Genomic DNA, 18,089 nt, shown 5'->3' with positions numbered 1-18,089 from the left:
AAAAAAGAGGGATGCCTCACGCCTGGACAAACTGGTGAGGAAAGCAGGCTCTATTGCAGGCACGGAGCTGGACAGTTTGACATCCGTGGCAGAGCAACGGGTGCTGAGCAGCCACTAAACAGTATCATCTCCAGACAGAGGAGCAGCTTCAGTGACAGACTGCTGTCACCGTCCTGCTCCACTGACAGACTGAGGAGATCGTTCCTCCCCCACACTATGAGACTCTTCAATTGCACTCGGGGGGGTTGGGGTGTAAACATTAACATTATACAAAATTATTGTCTGTTATACCTCCATTTTTATCACTCTTTAATTTAATATTGTTTTTTTATCAGTATGCTACTGCTGGAGTATGTGAATTTTCCCTTGGGATTAATAATCTATCTACCTACCTACATGATTAAAATGACAGTGTCACTGTGGTATGCTGAACAACAACAAGCTTTGCAATGTAGTAGTACAAAATGTTTTTAACCTCCTTGGTGGTAACCCTGAGTGTGATTTGGCCCCAGAATTCTATACAATTACTGTATACTTAAACCAGAGTAGGGCTCAGAGTGATGTGTAATGATCTGCTTTATAGTGGCAATTTAATTACGATAAAGTGCAAGGACATACAAGATGTCAGCCCCCTAAGCACAGTTCTCAATGTGGCAATGTCAATGTTCATGTCAGGGAAAATGTGGAAGTTCTTAAGTCTTGCACTGAGGTAGCTTGCAATAACAAAAGGAGCACTTTGATAATGCAGGTCAGGGCTGATATACTACCCCTCTCATGTGTAAACAGAAACACAGTAAGAAAAAGTATGCAAATAAAACACACTCCTACTGTAATGACTGCAATGACAGGCTGTGTATTGGTGACACAAAGGACATGTACTAAATCTGCATCAATACAGCAGGACAAACTAGATATTCCTTTTCTGCTGTATATAGGTTGATGTTTTTACATTACTGTTAGAAGAGTTTTTGGCTTGTTTTTCTGGGGGGGGGTAAACATAATGCTAAGGCTACTATAGAATGTAATGTAAGTCACAGACAATACTGGAAAAGCCACTCAATGCACTACAACCTGCTAAACTTATATTTTTCAAATAGACTAAACTCATTAAAATGTGTGCAGATATAGAAAACTACTTTAATGAAACAGCATTGCATTAATATTGTAAAAATTCTAGATACGTCACAGTTTTAATAAGGTGAATGAGTTGTGTTTTGGGGAGTGAAGAAATAATAGCTTTGTTACATGCTGGACATTACCAAGCTGACTTTCAAATTCGCTGTACCTTCACTATGAAGCAAGTATGTTAAAATGTCTTGTATATGTCCAAATTAGACATCATGGGGAATTACTGAAAACAATGGGCATTTGGCTTATTGATCTTAAATGACACAATTTTTGGCTAAATTTTACAGGTTAATGAGGAGTGGAATAAATACTTCACTGTTATTGCATACAACATTTATGATGTATGTATCTGTAAGTGGAAAAAAATGATCAAAATTGCAAAAAGTCACTTGCTTGGCATGATTGATAAAAAGTGGGACAAAGTTGGATTCACAGAAACTAAACTCAAAGTGGACTAGGATTTTTTTTTTATGGAATATATAAATACAGTGCATGCCTTTTTAGGCAAAAGCACAAAAATTCATCAGTGCTTGGCGTACACAGGCTGCAATGGACACTGTTGGTGTGCAAGAAGATTTTCACAGTTCAGAGAGTAGCGTGACAGATACACATTATAATCTAACTCACAATCTGACCAATACAACAAATACACTAGTCCCTTAACATTTCTAATTTTTGGGACTATATTTTATAAGCAAAGGAGTAACAATGTTTTTGTAAAAAAATACAGTGTGTAGTAATAAAAAAAAAGAAACCGCAGATTCAGACTCCTAAAGCTAGAGACATTTACACAGAGCCACTATCCTCCAAGGTATTCTCATGGCTCAGAGCCAACAGCATAAGGGTGCTTCAAAGTGACTACTACATTAACTCCATCATTACATGCTGATCCCCACGGACTTTCTTGGCTTTACAGAGCTATAGACCTCATCTGATTCCTCTTCACTCTATGCACATGATCCAGATGTCTAATATCTGCAAATCATTTTGAAATAAGCACTGTATCTTTGGAAACAACAAGCATCATTTTCTGCTTGTGCTGCAGACAGATAATAGACAGACAGCGTAAAGTTATATAACACAACAAATATGTGGCGAGCAAAGCCATTACTTATTAGAATTTGCAGTATACTTTCCCATTACCCAGAGAACATTGCTATGCTTCTCAAAAGTCAGTGAAATCAAGTGTGTGTGTGTTGGTTGGTTTCCAAAACACAAACTGACAAATCTCCAGTTTTGATTTATGTGCAGACACTTCAGACAAATACATGGCCAGACACTCACAATCATCAATCAATACAGAAGAAATAGAAAACAACCAACTACACAAAGTATTAAGGAGCATAATGCTCCAGAGTTGATATCTGTTGTGCATGCCTGTCTGCTTCATATACAATCTCCTAAATTAAATATACTACTTAACACACTAGCTTGATATATTTTCTGGCAATGGGTGACTTTCGATGCTTTAGTATTTAAACATTGTTTCTTTCACAACAGATGTTAGCCTAATGAAATGATGGTGAAGATGGGTTGGTGAATGCTACACAGTAATTCTCCAAACTGTTGAAACCCTTTGTTAGCATCCTGAAAATATTTAACTTCAGAGAAGTATAAGGTGCCAGTTTTCAACATGAGTACCGTATATACTCATGTACAAGTTGGGTCTTGAAACCCAAAAAAAAATCAACCATAAAATCAGACCCCGACTTATACACCCGTTCAAAAACACGACACAGAAATTGCCTCCTCCAATTTCGCATCAGTTTCTCAGACACATCAAAGTTTGTTGCAGCAGCGCAGTTACCAATTTCTTAATTTAAAACCAACTTCATATTTTCATCTGATCGAACACTCCATCGTAGATAAGGGATGCTCTTACGATAAAGGTGTATGAGGGTGTGAGATACAAAAAACACAAATCAGTGCAAACGTCGCTTCGGAATAGTTCGGGTATTACCGTGTGGTCACATAGACACAATATATACTGTAGAAGAAAAAGGCCGTGTGCTCTGTGGTTACTCTCTCAGGTGGGCATTAGCATATCATAATCTCTTGGACCAATAGCATGAGTTTTCCACATTCGATTTATATGACTGACATTATAAAATACTGGAAATTATACTGTAAAATTAAGCCCTGACTTATCCGCATGAGAACTTAAATGCAAATATATACAGTAATTTCTTTCAAGGGTCTACAAATGAAGAGGAGCTGTAAATTCATCAGGAAAGAATTACATGAACAGGCTTCTGTTTTTCTAGATTACCAAAGAATTTTCTAGGGCATTTTTATTTATGTTAGGGCAGGTGCACACTATGGGAATATCGTAAGTTTGGTGCCCTCTCCCACTATCAACACATCTGTACAGATAGCCGTTTGGAAGCAGACAGAAAGCACATAGTGTATGTGGGGGTCAGAAATGGTTGGAGGCCTTTTCGACCATCTCACAATACTGTATAGCAAAACTTTACAGTACTCAGATTATCCAATACTCTGAGGAATGGATTCAGATGAAGAAGTAGCAGAAGGGTACATACATGCTGTACCCTTTGGAATATGCAGATGCTTTTCACTATACCACAGTACTACTTCTTTGAACAATGAATGGGCCCTCCTGATGCTGCTTGATCAATTTGTACTCCTTCTGACACATCTACAAACATTTTGCATCTAACTATGTAAGACTAAATATTAACTCACTTTCAAATTTGGTCAATGGGAACTGAACCAAAGAATCATCGTGCAAGACTGCTCACACTTGATCTTCCCTGACAGACAGTGGCCAAACTTTTTAAACAAGTTAAAAAGCCATCAGGAGCCCATAATCCACTCGGAGTAGGTCAATATCTTATACCTTACGATTAGCAACTTTATGACCATTTAACGACTTTCCAGTTGTCAATTTTACAAATCACTCAGGAGCCCACAGGTTGGGCTAAAATTGCATAGTGTACAAAAGCCCTTAAACCTTGAACAACTGGCTTTTTATCACCATGTCTGTCCTCTTTGAAGCCAATGAAGGATCTTCACAATTCTTACTTGTGTTGAACAGATGAAAGGTTTATTTTTACAATTATATATATATTTAGTTTCTAAGCAAAATAAACAGTTAGGGTTTTTTTTTAAAAATAAAATTCAGAAATGCACTTCATTTCACGTCCAGGATGTAATTTTTTCAGCCAATACTTTCTCAATGAATACAGACACACTAAGCCCCACTACCATCTTCATCTTACTGGTGAAGTGTAGTAACAGGAGGTAAGCATCTGAACATTTCCAACTTGCATCGGGCTTCAAGGAACAAACTGTAATCAATCTATAACTAGTATTATTGAATCAGATTCATTAAATTAAATAATCACTGCATGCACTGCTGTGCATTTCCTGACAATTAAAAAGCAACATCTCACCATCATGGTGTAAAACGGCATATTTTTCACTTCTGGTTCTTTTTCCATATTTACTTTCAACTTGTATAATAACAGAAAGCATGCTCTTTTTGAATCTCTTGGGAGGAGTAAATCTGATGTTATTTTAAAGTTTGTATTGAATGGTGCTGCAGATTTAAGATATACAGTAGATATAAAAAGTCTACACACCCCTGCTAAAAAAACAAAAAAAAAAAATTCAGAGTTTTTGTGTAATTTAAAAAATTAAACCAAGATAAATCCTGTCAGAACTTATTCCACCTTTATTGCAAAATTGCAATCTATATAAAGAAGGTGAAAACAAATCAGAAACTGTTTAGTGAATAAAAGGCTAAAAATATATCATACAAAAAAGCTGGTTGCATTAGTGTGTACACCCCCTAAACAAATACTTTTGATTGTATTACATCACTCAGTCTTTTTGGGTAAGAGTCTGATTAAATAACATCTACTGATAGTAACATAAAATAAAAACCTCGCCATATAATAAATACTTCTGCACAACAAATTAGGTAATACTACACAAACTGGAAACTCCCGAGTAACCATACTTTATATGAATATTTTAACCAAGTGCTACATGGGGCCAAAATGTAACACCAGAAAAGTGCACTCCATGGAGAATAAAAGAGTTTGTTATCTGATAGTTTTTATTCTGTGTATCCTAGACACAGCTTACAGTTTTCAAAACAAAACAAAACAAAAAAAAAACCTTTTAGGTGTATTATTAGAACAAGAGAAGTGTCAGAAAACATATTTTGAAAAACAGTATGTGGCTCTAAAATCCATTATTAAGGACAGAACTAAATTTGCCTAAAATGACTTTGAGGAAATGTTCTTAATTAAACAACTGCCTACATTACATAAAGAAAGCACCATTTCCCCCTCAGTCCTGGCATCCCGAGTTTCAGTTATCACACCCAGTTATTGTCTGTGTGGAGTCTGCACATTCTCAGGGATTCTTCTCAAGAGGCCCAGGTTAGGTTAACTTGCAACTCTAATTATGGGCCTGCAAGAGAGTGTGTGCCCTACAATAGCACATTCACCACGGCCTGGACCATAGTTTACAAATATTCATATGTATCTCTCTATTATATAAAAAATTTCTGGGATGACACAAAACTTTTTAGCCTGGGACGAGACGTGACTTTTTAGTCTGGGACGAGACAAGACTTTTTCAGAGATAATTTCAAGTCCCACAAGACAAGACTTTGTGCCAAGAGATTTAACCATGCCCTGGGCCGGAAATAAAAAACAATGAGTAGAAGACAAAGTAGAACGTTGTAAAGAGGTTCAAAAACGTTGCTGCAATACACATGCAGAGCAGGTTAGAGATTATGAAAGCACTAAAATTCAAAATTCTCAAAAACTGATAGTAAAGATCGCATTAGTGCAAACAAACGGAAATTATTACTCAGTGAAATAACAGAACAGTGAAAAGAGATCGAATATATAGACATAGGTGATATGTTTAGCTTAAAATTTAAGTTGGAGACTTGTTGATAGTATAATTCATGTTGCCATCCAAGTTTTCTTGGATTTCTATAAGAATCTGAAAGATCACGTTCACATATATAATAAACCAACATGTGATGAACTGTCAGCGATAATAGTTTCGAAAGACAGAGTAGATATTTGTGTTTATCCAAAAGCACAGCACGATTCGTCGCAAGTGGCAGATCCGGGAAATGATGAGTGTGTTTGGGGTTGGCGAGCAAAGCAAGCAGGGGGCAGAGCCACCTAGTGTGTGTGTGTGTGTGTATATATATGTACTGTATAAAAATAATAAATAAATAAAAACACAGATACCCTGTAAGCACATTTAAAAAATAAATGAACGGGCATTGTATTATTTTAATGACTTCCTCTGATACAGACTCTTTATTTTCCTGTAGCTCGCTACTCCTAAGTGGGATTCTAGGCTCAGCCTGCGTGTGGGTGTGTGAGAATGTCTAAAGCTGGTTCTTGGTCACATCAAAAACACCAAACCCTAAAAACCAACCCTAAACTGGATTAAGCAGATTTAAGAATGCTATGTTATTTATCTTTTATCACTAAATACTTCAGTGTGTGATGCTGTTATGTGTGCATATGGTACACACCATACCATCATCATCTTTTAATTTAATAATAAAAAGGGCATCACTTACTTTTAAAACCTACAGATTCCTTTTAATGAATGAAATGGAAAACTTTGAAAGAGGGGAAAAACTAAAGCAAGCTTAAAAAAAAACAAAAAAAAACACTGACATACACTATCTCTTGCCTCTTTAAAAAGTCAGAAATAAATTATTCAGAACAACAATGTTGATGGCACATCCTTCCCCATGGTAAATGGGCCATGAGGCTTCCTACCTCATCTGTTGACACCTCGGCGCTACTTGGAATAATGTTCACTGGGTGTCTTGGAATGCTGTTTGGAAATTTATCAAGAATCTGACTGTGGGCAGCTGGAGGAGTTTCATGGTGACCTGTCAGAAAAAATAACCCGAGGAGAGACAAATAGGATTCCAAGTTATAAACTAATACCAAATAGTTTCCGACTTCTGCCCAAACCATGTACAAAAAACACACCTCATTTTGCCAAGACAAAAATCTTGGTTCTTACCGATCAACAGCCAGTGGTTCCTCAGGTAGTTAATCCTGCTTTTCTCCTTCAGACCAGCGGGGGAATATTTCACATCAGTACTTGGGGTAATAAAACATTCCTCACTGCCCCCTATCGTCACACCTTCAGTCTTTGGTCCTTCAAGTAGTGGGAAAGCACTACCTCTAGGCTGCAAAGCCAAATAAATATAAAATTATTCTACATACCAGCTACCTTAAATGGGCATTCAATGTTTTGTCACTTACCACTACAGTCATGCCATCATGAACCAGGGAGGGGGAGGCATAGAGGCTTGTTGAATATTTACCCACATAAAGTGTTGGCCTGGAATATATATATTAAAAAAAATTGATTTAGGTGGTCTTTTACAAATTAGTGTATGCACAATTGACCAAGTAGTCTAAAACATGCATATGGGTAAAGATGGTAAAACCTACATAAGCTTGTTTTTAGCTTTAGTCTCTTTAGGAAAAGGGTATTTCCATTTAGTGATGCGTCCAGCGTCGCCAGAGAGGAAGCTTAAGTACCGCAGGGTCTCGACAGCCACATTGGTGTGGCTTACTTTCCTTAGTGCCTCTCGTTGCCATATGTACATTGCCACCACTGGAGAATTGTAGTTCTGAATCCACAGGACATCACCAGACTCACTGTCAACCGTAACTACTAAGCCATCTTCATTTGACACAAAATGAGACATTTCTAATGGGAGAGAGTCGAAACATGAGTGGAAGCCAAATCATGGCACCTTGAAATATTTAGGCCACAAGCTCTTACTGTATTGACTGTCCTTGTCTGGCACTGTGGAAGCATAATTAAAATATGTGGCATTCCAACGCAGCTCTTTGCTCTTTGTGTCATACATAGTAATGGTGTATTCTGAAGAAAAAAAAATGTGCACCACATTTCATACAAGCCAAAGGAACAGATCTCAAAAAGTAAGAAAATATTGTTGGAACCAAATTTGAATTACCTGTTCGGCCAAGATATAGGAGAGAAGAAGAAGGATGCAAAGATTCAGCTGATGAAGAAGTTAACGTGTGCTGCTTCTCTCCAGTCAGAAGATCCACAACGTACCAAAGGTCTTGTTTCTTTCCTGAAGAAAATCACGAGGAACAATGAATAAGTTTGAATTATACATTTCCACAGCCCAATGTGAGTAACAGTCACTCACCCATATACAGGATCCCATCAGAGCTCCGACAAGGTGAAGCCTGAACCAGCTCAGGAATTGTGAAAGGAAGTTTCTAGATGAGAGAGGCATACAACAAATTTATTAACTGTACTGAGGCAATGATTAGAGTAAACAGCATAAAATGGAATAGAAATAAATTAAGTAGCTAAGATTGAAAAATGACCGTATAAACTAAATAAGGCTGCAGGGGTGAGAAAGCATGAAAGCGAAACAGATCACACAAGCATATTACCATCAGTCCTTCATCATCCTTGCCTCCCAATGAGTAAAGGCTACCATCATGAGGGTCAGGGAGAAATGCTGGTCTATAATATTAAAAACAAGAGAAAATACTATGTACCATAAGTTGAGAAAGCAAAGAAAAGAACAGTAGGACTATGAAACCAGGCATGACAAAACTGAGCACAAAACCACACATCAGCTCTACTTTCTGACAGGAGCTCCCACAACTGCTAATTATCCAAATGTCCTCTGCTTTGGCACCACATCTCGTCTATTAAAGAACTGCCCATGAACCAAACAGAGCATGTAGGAGTTACCAGCACACAACAACCCTTCCCAGTTTGTTCTATTCACTTGCATCTTCTGGTAGAAGATTTGGGAGAAACACAAGATCACTGTTCATTTGTGACTTGACCTGCTTTCATTTTTTTGTGAAAATAAATAGCACATTAAAGTGTTATTCTTCAAATACTATAATGCTACAAACATAAAAAACACGACTTGAATGTTAGTAAAAGTTTTGTACTCATACTTAAAAAAGGTTAAAGATCATGTCACAATTTATCAAATTTAGATAACAAAGCTATCTTTGAATTCTCCCACTGGGAGCTACAATCTGGTAAAACATTCATGAAAAATGTTCCACTGGAAAGCCACATATCCCTTAGCACACAAACAAAAGATTTACTACACATTCCTTCCAACCAAGTAGCAACCAAAAAACCTAAGCCACTTTGTATTAAAAAGATGAACTAACAGAAGGAAAAGATTAAAAAAAACAACACTTACTCTGCCATGTGCATTAGAACTTGAAGGACAGGATCTGAAATTGAAGCCAGAGTTAGAGAGAGAGAAGGAAGTGAAGCATGAAAAATGTCATCTCACCTCCTTTGTTCTCATTTACCACACCACAACTTTAAAAGTATACAGGAACTCCTACAACTTTACACAATGTCCCCGTTACAATCAAGTACATTACATTGGAAACTGGCCAGTTGATCTTGACATTAACTGACTAACACATATTAACCAGAGGTCATTTCACAGTTCAGGGGGCCAATGCTGTTTTTATTAAGAGTGAACATTTCACAAAAATAAAGTCTCAAGGTTACTGACTGTGTTTGTGTTTGTATTCTTATCCCATTCTGTGTGTTCACGGAGACCAACCCGAGTATACTGATAAAGCACTTCTGAACTACTAAGATAAACATCTGCTATCTGAGAGGCCATTTCAGTTTCACTACATGTGTATTTCAGTATGGTGCAGAGCGAGACTGCTTCCCCAAAATGCACACGTGTTTGGTGATTTGTTATAGCAGTTAGCAGACTCTGTTCCTCTACAGCAATAGCAAGTTTGACCCAGAGGGCTCAGTTTCTCTCACCTTCTTTCAAAGTCCAATTAATTGATCCTGTCCTCTTGCTAACAGCATGCAGACTGCCATCAAGTGTGGACACGAAGAGTAGAGTTTCTGGCAGGGTAACCGAGTTGGCATCTGCAGAAAGCTGAGGGGGAGGGAAATAAAAGATAGCATTCATATTGGAACTACAAACATGTGGACACCTCTCAAGCAATCCCATACTGAAACTCTTTCCCCTGTGACTAACAGCTGGAAATCTGCTAGTGTTTATATTTTTCCAACCTTGAGAAACAGCAGGTAATATAATTCAAATAACTCCCCTTGAGCTTACTCAAATAAGTAGGATGTATCAAATTCTGCTTTCATTTGGGCTGATCAATAGGCCAATGACATGGATTACATTCAGATAGAGATATAGATAGATAGAGAGATAGATAGATAGATGTGAAAGGCACTATATCATACATACATACATAATTAATCCCCAAGGGGAAATTCACATACTCCAGCAGCAACATACTGATAAAAATGATATTAATTAAAGAGTGATAAAAATGCAGTGCAAGTTAAAAAAATGCAAGGTGGAGAGTGCAAGGCAGGTATAACAGACAATAACTTTGTATAATGTTAACGTTTATCCTCCCAGGTGGAATTGAAAAGTCGCATAGTGTGGGGGAGGAATGATCTCCTCAGTCTGTCAGTGGAGCAGGACGGTGACAGCAGTCTGTCGCTGAAGCTGCTCCTCTGTCTGAAGATGATGCTGTTATTACTTTTTACTTGCATGTCAGACTAAGGTGCAGACAAATCAGCATGCTGTGTTGGCAATGTGACCTACAGCAATTTATAAAAAAAACTAGAGGGTTTCGCTCGCCCACCCCCGAGTTTGGTGTACTGGATATACACTTTAAAGAGATGGTTAGTTTCATGTGAATTGTTACATATGCACTTTTTCTCACTTTTACTTTAAAATTTTTGTAAAAACAATACTTGTACTTTATTTGCGGCCCAGGGCGTGGTTACAACTCTTTCTTGCAGGACGTATAATGCTTCTCGTGTTGTGAAGGGTGTGTGGCTGAACGCACGCTAAGGAGAAGCAGTCGGATCATCTGCTGGCGAGCTGTGTGTTTTGCTTGTCGCTGGTCATTGTTTTAAGAGCTGGGAGCACATGAAGCGTGTCTGACAACAGCAATCCAACAGCTGCTAGGTTAGATGTCCGTGGACTTGTTTTAAGTGATGTCTCACCACCTTGTCTCGCATGACGTTGTAAAAACAATATTGTCCTTTATTTCCAGTCCCGGGCGTGGTTAAATCTGTTTCTTGCAGGACATATAACGCAGCTCGCATGGTCATTGGGGGGGTGCAGCTGAACGCATGCTAAGGAGAAGCCATCGGATCATCTGCTGTCTTTCTGCTGCTGTTGCGCTGCCTGTCAATCATTTAAAAGCCTGTACAGCAGCTGTCCTTTAGCCACTTTGCATCTATGCCACTCGTGTTTTGAAGGGTGGGGGGGATATGAAGGGATTTGGAACTGAATGCACACAAGGAGAAGCGGTCGGATTATCTGCTGGGTTTCTGATGCTGGCGAGCTGCAGGTTTTGCTTGTCGTTGTTTTAAGAGCTGGGAGCAAGTTAGGCATTTGTATCTCACCAATGCTTTTTTTGAACCTTTCGAATTCCACTGCTTTCATAATCTCTAACCTGCTCTGTATGTGTATAGTGCCAATGTTTTTGAACGTCTTACTCTTTGTTTTTGAACGGTTTACTCTCTGTCTTTTAATTTCTGAGCCCAATTGAACGTGCTTTTTTTTCCCGAATTCCACTTGTTCCAGGCTGATTATTTCCTTATTTTCTGAATTTGCACCTAGATTATTCTTTTTCTTTTTTGCATTTTTTTCTCTCCAACACTTTTGAGTCTCTTTTCTCCGCGCTGCTCTTTCTTCTTTGCTTAGTCTTCGACATTTCATCTATAACGTATTGTCCTTATACGCTTTATATGCGCTGAGAGCCCTGGATCTGTGTGTGCTCAAAGCCTTTACATGAGTGAGTGTTTTGCTGCCCGAGGTCTTATTTGATATTGGTTCTAAGTAGGGTGTGTCTTGCAAGAATCTCATGTTCTATGTCCCCGCGAGACGGTCCTGGGTCAATCTCTTGGCACAAAGTCTCATGATTAAGGCCCCTGCGAGACGCTCTGTGGCCAATCTCTTTCATCTTACGGGTCTTTTAAGTGTCTTCCGTGATCTTCACGTGAAGATCACGTCTCGTCTCCCTAGTCTTTCCCTTTCAGGATTTTTTTTATAATAGAGAGAAAGGATGCATAATCTGTATCTTCCTATTAATTTACCAACAAAACCAAAGATCTTCAGCAGATCACTGGTGCTACTGTTTGAATTGTTGAGATGTTGCTTCACTTTTCTCATAAAAGTACACAAACTGGTCATTTACAACAATATTTCTTGCCTTAAATGTTAAGAATGTGCATCTCATCTTCTGCACAGCACTTTCAATCACATTTCCATACTCTGACTGGTGACAAAATTTGCTGATCAGAAATCATATGTTAAACCTTGTGAGAGGCCAGGTGGTGATCTGCCATAGCCAATCCCAGTACAGGGCATAACCACGTAGAAGCGTCTGCTGCTCTCACAACTGGGCGATCCTTTGCTTGCAGAAAGTGACCTCTGTTGAAAACTGCAAAAATCTGTTTTTGTCAGTTAAAAAAAAAAATGCTGTGCTTTGAATAATTATTTCATGAAAATTAAAGATTTTGAAGGTTTTATTTTCATGGTAAGAGTTTCAATTTCATGTCCTTGCTTGAGAATTTTTTTTTTTTTTTTTTGCTTGTCTTGAGTTTGGTTGGCATCACGTTAACATTTTGAAAGTCGCTGATGGTAACATAATTGTTATAGGATCTTGCCTGGTGGCTTAGGTCTGCCTACAAACTACGAACTCCTTTCTCCAGGATACAGATTTACCCAGTGAACTAGTGCTTGAAGAAACTTTACTATTTGATACCCTGGTTTTGACTCTAGCTCTTGGTATTAACCATGTTTACATCTTAGTACTTTGGCTCAGGGGATGAAATAGGGTTTTCTTGTTGAATGACTTATTGCAATTCAATTCTGACTTAAGAATAAGTTTTCCTATTTGAAAAATTCTTTGTTTGCTCTGAAGTGTTTACCTTTTGGTTTCGAATTTATCCCTCGGTATTTCTGAAGAAGAAGTCTGTTTATTTTGTTTCTGAAGTAAACAGAAGTATCTCTCAGTTAGCCTCATTAAAATTTGTGTCACTGGGAAACAGACTGCGAGTTTGGAAAAGATGATGTTTGGTCGACACCTGTGGTGAATTTTCTGACCATTTTGTGTATTTCTGTGACTGACATAACAGATCTCTTGCTGGCAATTTTTAGAATTTGGAAAATATTTCTTAGATTTCTGCAAAAGCAATGGTTGCAAAAATTTCTTCCAAAACAGAAACACAGATATTGAGTGAGGAGTAAGGCAATGCCATTGTACCCCCCGTACACAGAGAGGAGTCCTTGGTTCACAGCATTTTTCCTGATTTTTGATTATGTGTACATTTAGATTTACTGTTTCTTATTTTACTTATTCCTCTCTTACTGTATTTTTCTTTTTTACCTGAAGTGCATATCAATAGAGCTTCTTTATTTCCAAGGTGGTGCCAGGCAGTTGCTATTTTAAGCCAAAGTGTTCCTTCAGTTCTGCTTTTGTTAGTAAGGCTTGCAAGTTTTTGCATTTGAAACCAAATTAGTGAATTTTTTGTTAGAAATAACATCTTTTATTTAATTTGCTCAAGCTGAAGAATGTCAGCAGTGCCTTTTATTTATGGGGAACTTGCAATTATTTTCTTGGTTTTCCTGGAGCTTGCCCATTTGTAAAGAGGTGCCAGTCTGTTGTCATGTCACATGTTTGGTATATGGAGGCAGTGATGCTTTTGTTGTTAGAGATGACAACTTATGTCGATTACTATTATGTTAGTTAACTGTCACCTATGCTAATATCTGGAAGGCTGCAGGTTCAAATCCAATTACTGCCAGAAGGGATCCTGCTTTGTTGGGCTCTTGAGCAAGGCTCTTAACCTGAAAATTGCTCCAGGGTGCTGTGCCATGGCTGACCCTGCACTCTGACCTCTAAAGGTCATGTGAAAAAGACAATTTCACCTCAACGATTAACAAAGTATATCGAATAAAAAAAAAAAATCTCTATTATATAAAAAAAAATCCTGGGACGAGATGCGACTTTTTCAGAGAGATACTTTCACTTCCCGTGAGACGAGACCTTGTGCCAAGACATTTAGCCATGCCCGGGGCCGGAAATAAAAGACAGAGAAGATGACAAAGTAGAATATTGTAAAGAATTAAAAAATGTTGGCACGATACACATGCAGAGAAGGTTAGAGGTAATGAAAGTACGAAAATTCGAAAGTCTCAAAAAAATAATAGTAAAGATCGTATTAGCGCTAAAAAAGGAATTACTCGGTGAAATAACAGAACAGCGAAAAGAGATTGAATATATTGTTCGGATTTAAACTTTAAGTCAGAGACTTGTAGATCATCTAAGTTGTGTTGCCATCAGAGAAAAGTAGTGTTTCTTCCCAATGAAGAGGCGTATTTGTGAGAAATAAAAGATTTGTTGTTTGGTGAAAGTGAAATCCACATACGCGAACGGCGGAGACGTGAAGTGGCTGGCGCGTAGCTCAGGCCGGAGGGTTGGCGAGCGAAGCTCCCTAGTATTAAAAGGATAAATTTGTTCTAAATCAGAGAATGTAAACCACTTGATGATAGTGTAAAATTATAGTAAAGAATACCAACATATGCTCAGTCGACTACTTTTGGGCCAAAAGGATTTTTTTCAGTGATAAAGAAATAAAAAGCCTGATCCCAAAAACAAACAATGCATTCCTCATAACTTCCAAAACCAGAATCAACAGTGAGGATATTGCATAAAATAGCAAACACCGGAAAGTTCATACTGAATACTGTAGCAGGCACTCTTCAAGATCTGAGTAATTCAAAGCAGTTCTTATGAATCTACATTCCTTTTGTGTGATCATCCTTAGAAATTTCTGATAAATTTACCTCCACAGTATCAAAATGTCAAATGAAAATGTACATCACTCAAATAGCATTTTTAAAAAGATGGTCGACAAATAGCAAACCATCACTGATAAAAACTCAGATGTTACCAGGATACAGGAATGTAGCAACTCAGCTTTCTTTGTAACAATGGCAAAAACACCATACAACAGGGCAAAATGTGCACATTCTCACCTCAGCTGACACAAGCAGCACACCTCTTAGGTGCAGCTAGCGTTGCACTGGTTAGACAGTCTTCAGGTGTTCTTTTGACAGTATATTATATTTCCATTACAATTCAAGTCTTTCATTCTCTATGTTATGAACTTTGATTTAGCCAAGACTAAAACCAAAGCAGCTTATCCAGTACAAAAATATTCCACTTCTTTTTTTCTTGATATTACCTTTAAACCACGTGGTGCTCACATCTACCTTTAACCAGAGTGTTACATCCACATTATAACCCAACAAACATAACAGTTTAGTCTTGAGTGAGTACCACCTCTCCTCAAAAAGAATGGCAGGAGTTAAAAAGGATTGATTGATAAACAACTGTAAAATCACTTTCTCCATTTCAGAAATGTGTTAATACTACTACTACTACTACTAATAATAATAATAAACTTGTAATTTTGTTGTAATTATTTTACAATGACAATCAAGTCTTTCAATTCAATAATAATGCATTTTATGTTTTGAGAGCTTTTCCCATATTCAAAGTATTTCACAGATATTCAAAATGAACAACAGGGAAAATGCATTGTAGTGGAAATGAAGAAGAAGTGGCACTAAACCCACTGTATACCCAGAATCCCTTGGACAGATTAGCCAACATACTCATCCCTTAATTTTCAAGGACATGTGCTCAACATGGATCAAGGTTAACAAGGGATCACCAAAGCTGGAGAAAACTGTCGTCTTAGGTTGTCCATTTTGTTCCACTCTCCCCTACTTACAACTTCATTTCTGGAGACTTCTTTTAAGGAGACAGAAGAAACAAAGTACTGTATATTGGGCAGAAATTTGGCAGTAACTCTTTATCACCTGTCCGCTCCCTCCTTACATTTCAAGGAGGGGTCACCAGATAGTCTTAAGCAGATTTCATTCTCCGCAAAACCTTACATCTCTCAGGATGACTGACTGTCAAATCTTGGGATGGGTTCTCCTTAGCTCAAACTTATCCTTATGTTTGCCCATTGTCTAAAACAGCACTTCTCCAACTATTTTCTTGCAAGGCTCCCTAAGCCAAAACAAAGAAGCTCACAGCCCCCTTTCCCCTCCCAATAAATTAAAGGAAAACTATCATAAAAATTCTTTGGGAGTGGAAATCAGCCTTCTGTACCCCCTGGTGTAAAGCTAATCCCATTCCAAACAGGGCTTTAAATGCATTGATTTACTTTGTACAGAGACTAAGCTCAGGTCTTAGCAAAATGAAAAACTAAATGGCACTTTCCTACAGGAAAAGGTGAGGGAATCTCAGAGTGGAAAACAGGGGACACTACAAGGAAAGGAGATTAAAGGGTAGCTGGTTCTAGCCTTCTAAGAACTCAAGGTCCTCATATCCTGCCAGACTATCACTGTCAGCTACTAGAAGTTTCAAATCAAACACAGTTTGAGAAGCACTGGTCTAAAAGATGGGAATGAATTAAGCCTTTGTTACAACGAATAGGTAGAGAGCTCTCTGCTTTCTTTCCTACTGTGACCCAAGAGCAAAATTACAACGATAGACATACACGAACAATGGAATACAATCAGTAAAACGTCACTTAAGTAGTATGATGGTCAGTGGGGGAGCTAAGGAGAGGTGATCCGAGCTGCCAAAACGGACCACCGTACATTAAGGTTGAAACGATCGGTACCCTTTACTTCATCAAGCATCAAAGCCCCAAGCTAAAACTTGTATAATAAATTGAATCAAGTTTCACACAAAATTCATTACTTTATAATTAACGTAATAACATGACCATACGGGGGGTCGACGCATTTAAAAGCAGCAAAATCCATAAAACAACGCAATAATGAAGTGTCAGGAGAGAAGAAGGGTCTCGCGAAAAAGCGGATTCTCACTGAGGTGAGGTCCCGCAGCTCTTGAAGTTAAGCCCCTTCAGAATTGCTTACTGTAGAAAAAACTCACCCTACTTCGCACTCCAGGAAAGCTTAACATTTCCGTTTATTTACCTGCTTGTGCATTTCATCAGGTCTCGGCAGCAGTACAGTGAAACACACGACTTGACAAGTTTCCGGAAGAGAGACCAGCATGTGCTTCTTCTGTGCCTGCTGATTACACTTCAGTATTTACATAGTTACTACTCGCTCTTTGACCCTGTGTTTTTCCAGGGTACCCCCTCTCTATGACATTACTCTCGCCGATCGGAGTGATAACGATTCCTAAATCTGCTTTCAAGGAATCCTATTTACAGCGAGTGATGCAAAAAAAAACGAACACGGTGAAAACAAAAACAACATAAGGCATCCGGCGCTCGTGGAGTTTGTGCAACAGACGGCACACGTTTACAGTTCGGCCAAGCTGGTTACTCACCATGCGAAGCAGGCCACAGCAGCATACTGCAAGAAGGAGTCGCCAGAGAATACATCCCTTGCTGCCCATGTCTCCTGTCCGTGCAGTTTGGGAAGCGTTTAGGAACGCAACTCCAGATTCTCACACGACGCCAGAGCCATCCCCTACTTCGCTCGTCTCTTCCATCCGTGTGGAAGGTTCGCCGCCACAACTTCCTGTTTCGTTTTCTGACGTCATACCTGACGTTACCTCCTCCCTCCAACCCCACGGCGCGTGCGCCACGTTAGATGTTCGAATCTTTCACTTCTTAGGCCGCTTCGAACAGTTGCGTTCATCGTTAACACCAGGAAGTAAGCATCCCTAAAATTTACATCAATTGAAGAAAATTGTTAACGGTCAGAAACTCTATCATGGAAATTTCATGAACCGGTTGTTCATTTTCAACTTCTACGGGACAGGGAAAACATGGTGGAAGGGTATATGCATGAGGGGTGCTGGAATACGTATTTGTGGCAAAATTATCATACATTATTGCAAATA

General features: G+C 38.5%; 1 protein-coding gene across 1 annotated transcript in view; it reads right to left on the bottom strand.

Annotated features, from left to right (window-relative positions):
* Positions 1-17,778, bottom strand: part of ern1 (endoplasmic reticulum to nucleus signaling 1) — a 30,596-nt gene extending 12,818 nt beyond the window's left edge. The window contains 11 exon segments of the mRNA XM_028818953.2: positions 6,915-7,030; positions 7,168-7,336; positions 7,413-7,491; positions 7,605-7,866; positions 7,942-8,043; positions 8,138-8,260; positions 8,339-8,411; positions 8,592-8,664; positions 9,371-9,404; positions 9,964-10,084; positions 17,571-17,778. Coding sequence (XP_028674786.1) covers positions 6,915-7,030; positions 7,168-7,336; positions 7,413-7,491; positions 7,605-7,866; positions 7,942-8,043; positions 8,138-8,260; positions 8,339-8,411; positions 8,592-8,664; positions 9,371-9,404; positions 9,964-10,084; positions 17,571-17,639 — 1,221 coding nt within the window. The 5' untranslated portion in view covers positions 17,640-17,778.
* Between the last annotated feature and the right edge of the window lie 311 nt (positions 17,779-18,089).

This window comes from Erpetoichthys calabaricus, chromosome 14, assembly GCF_900747795.2.
Source record: "Erpetoichthys calabaricus chromosome 14, fErpCal1.3, whole genome shotgun sequence".
Taxonomy (NCBI): domain Eukaryota; kingdom Metazoa; phylum Chordata; class Cladistia; order Polypteriformes; family Polypteridae; genus Erpetoichthys; species Erpetoichthys calabaricus.
This window is presented reverse-complemented; position numbering and strand designations above follow the sequence as displayed.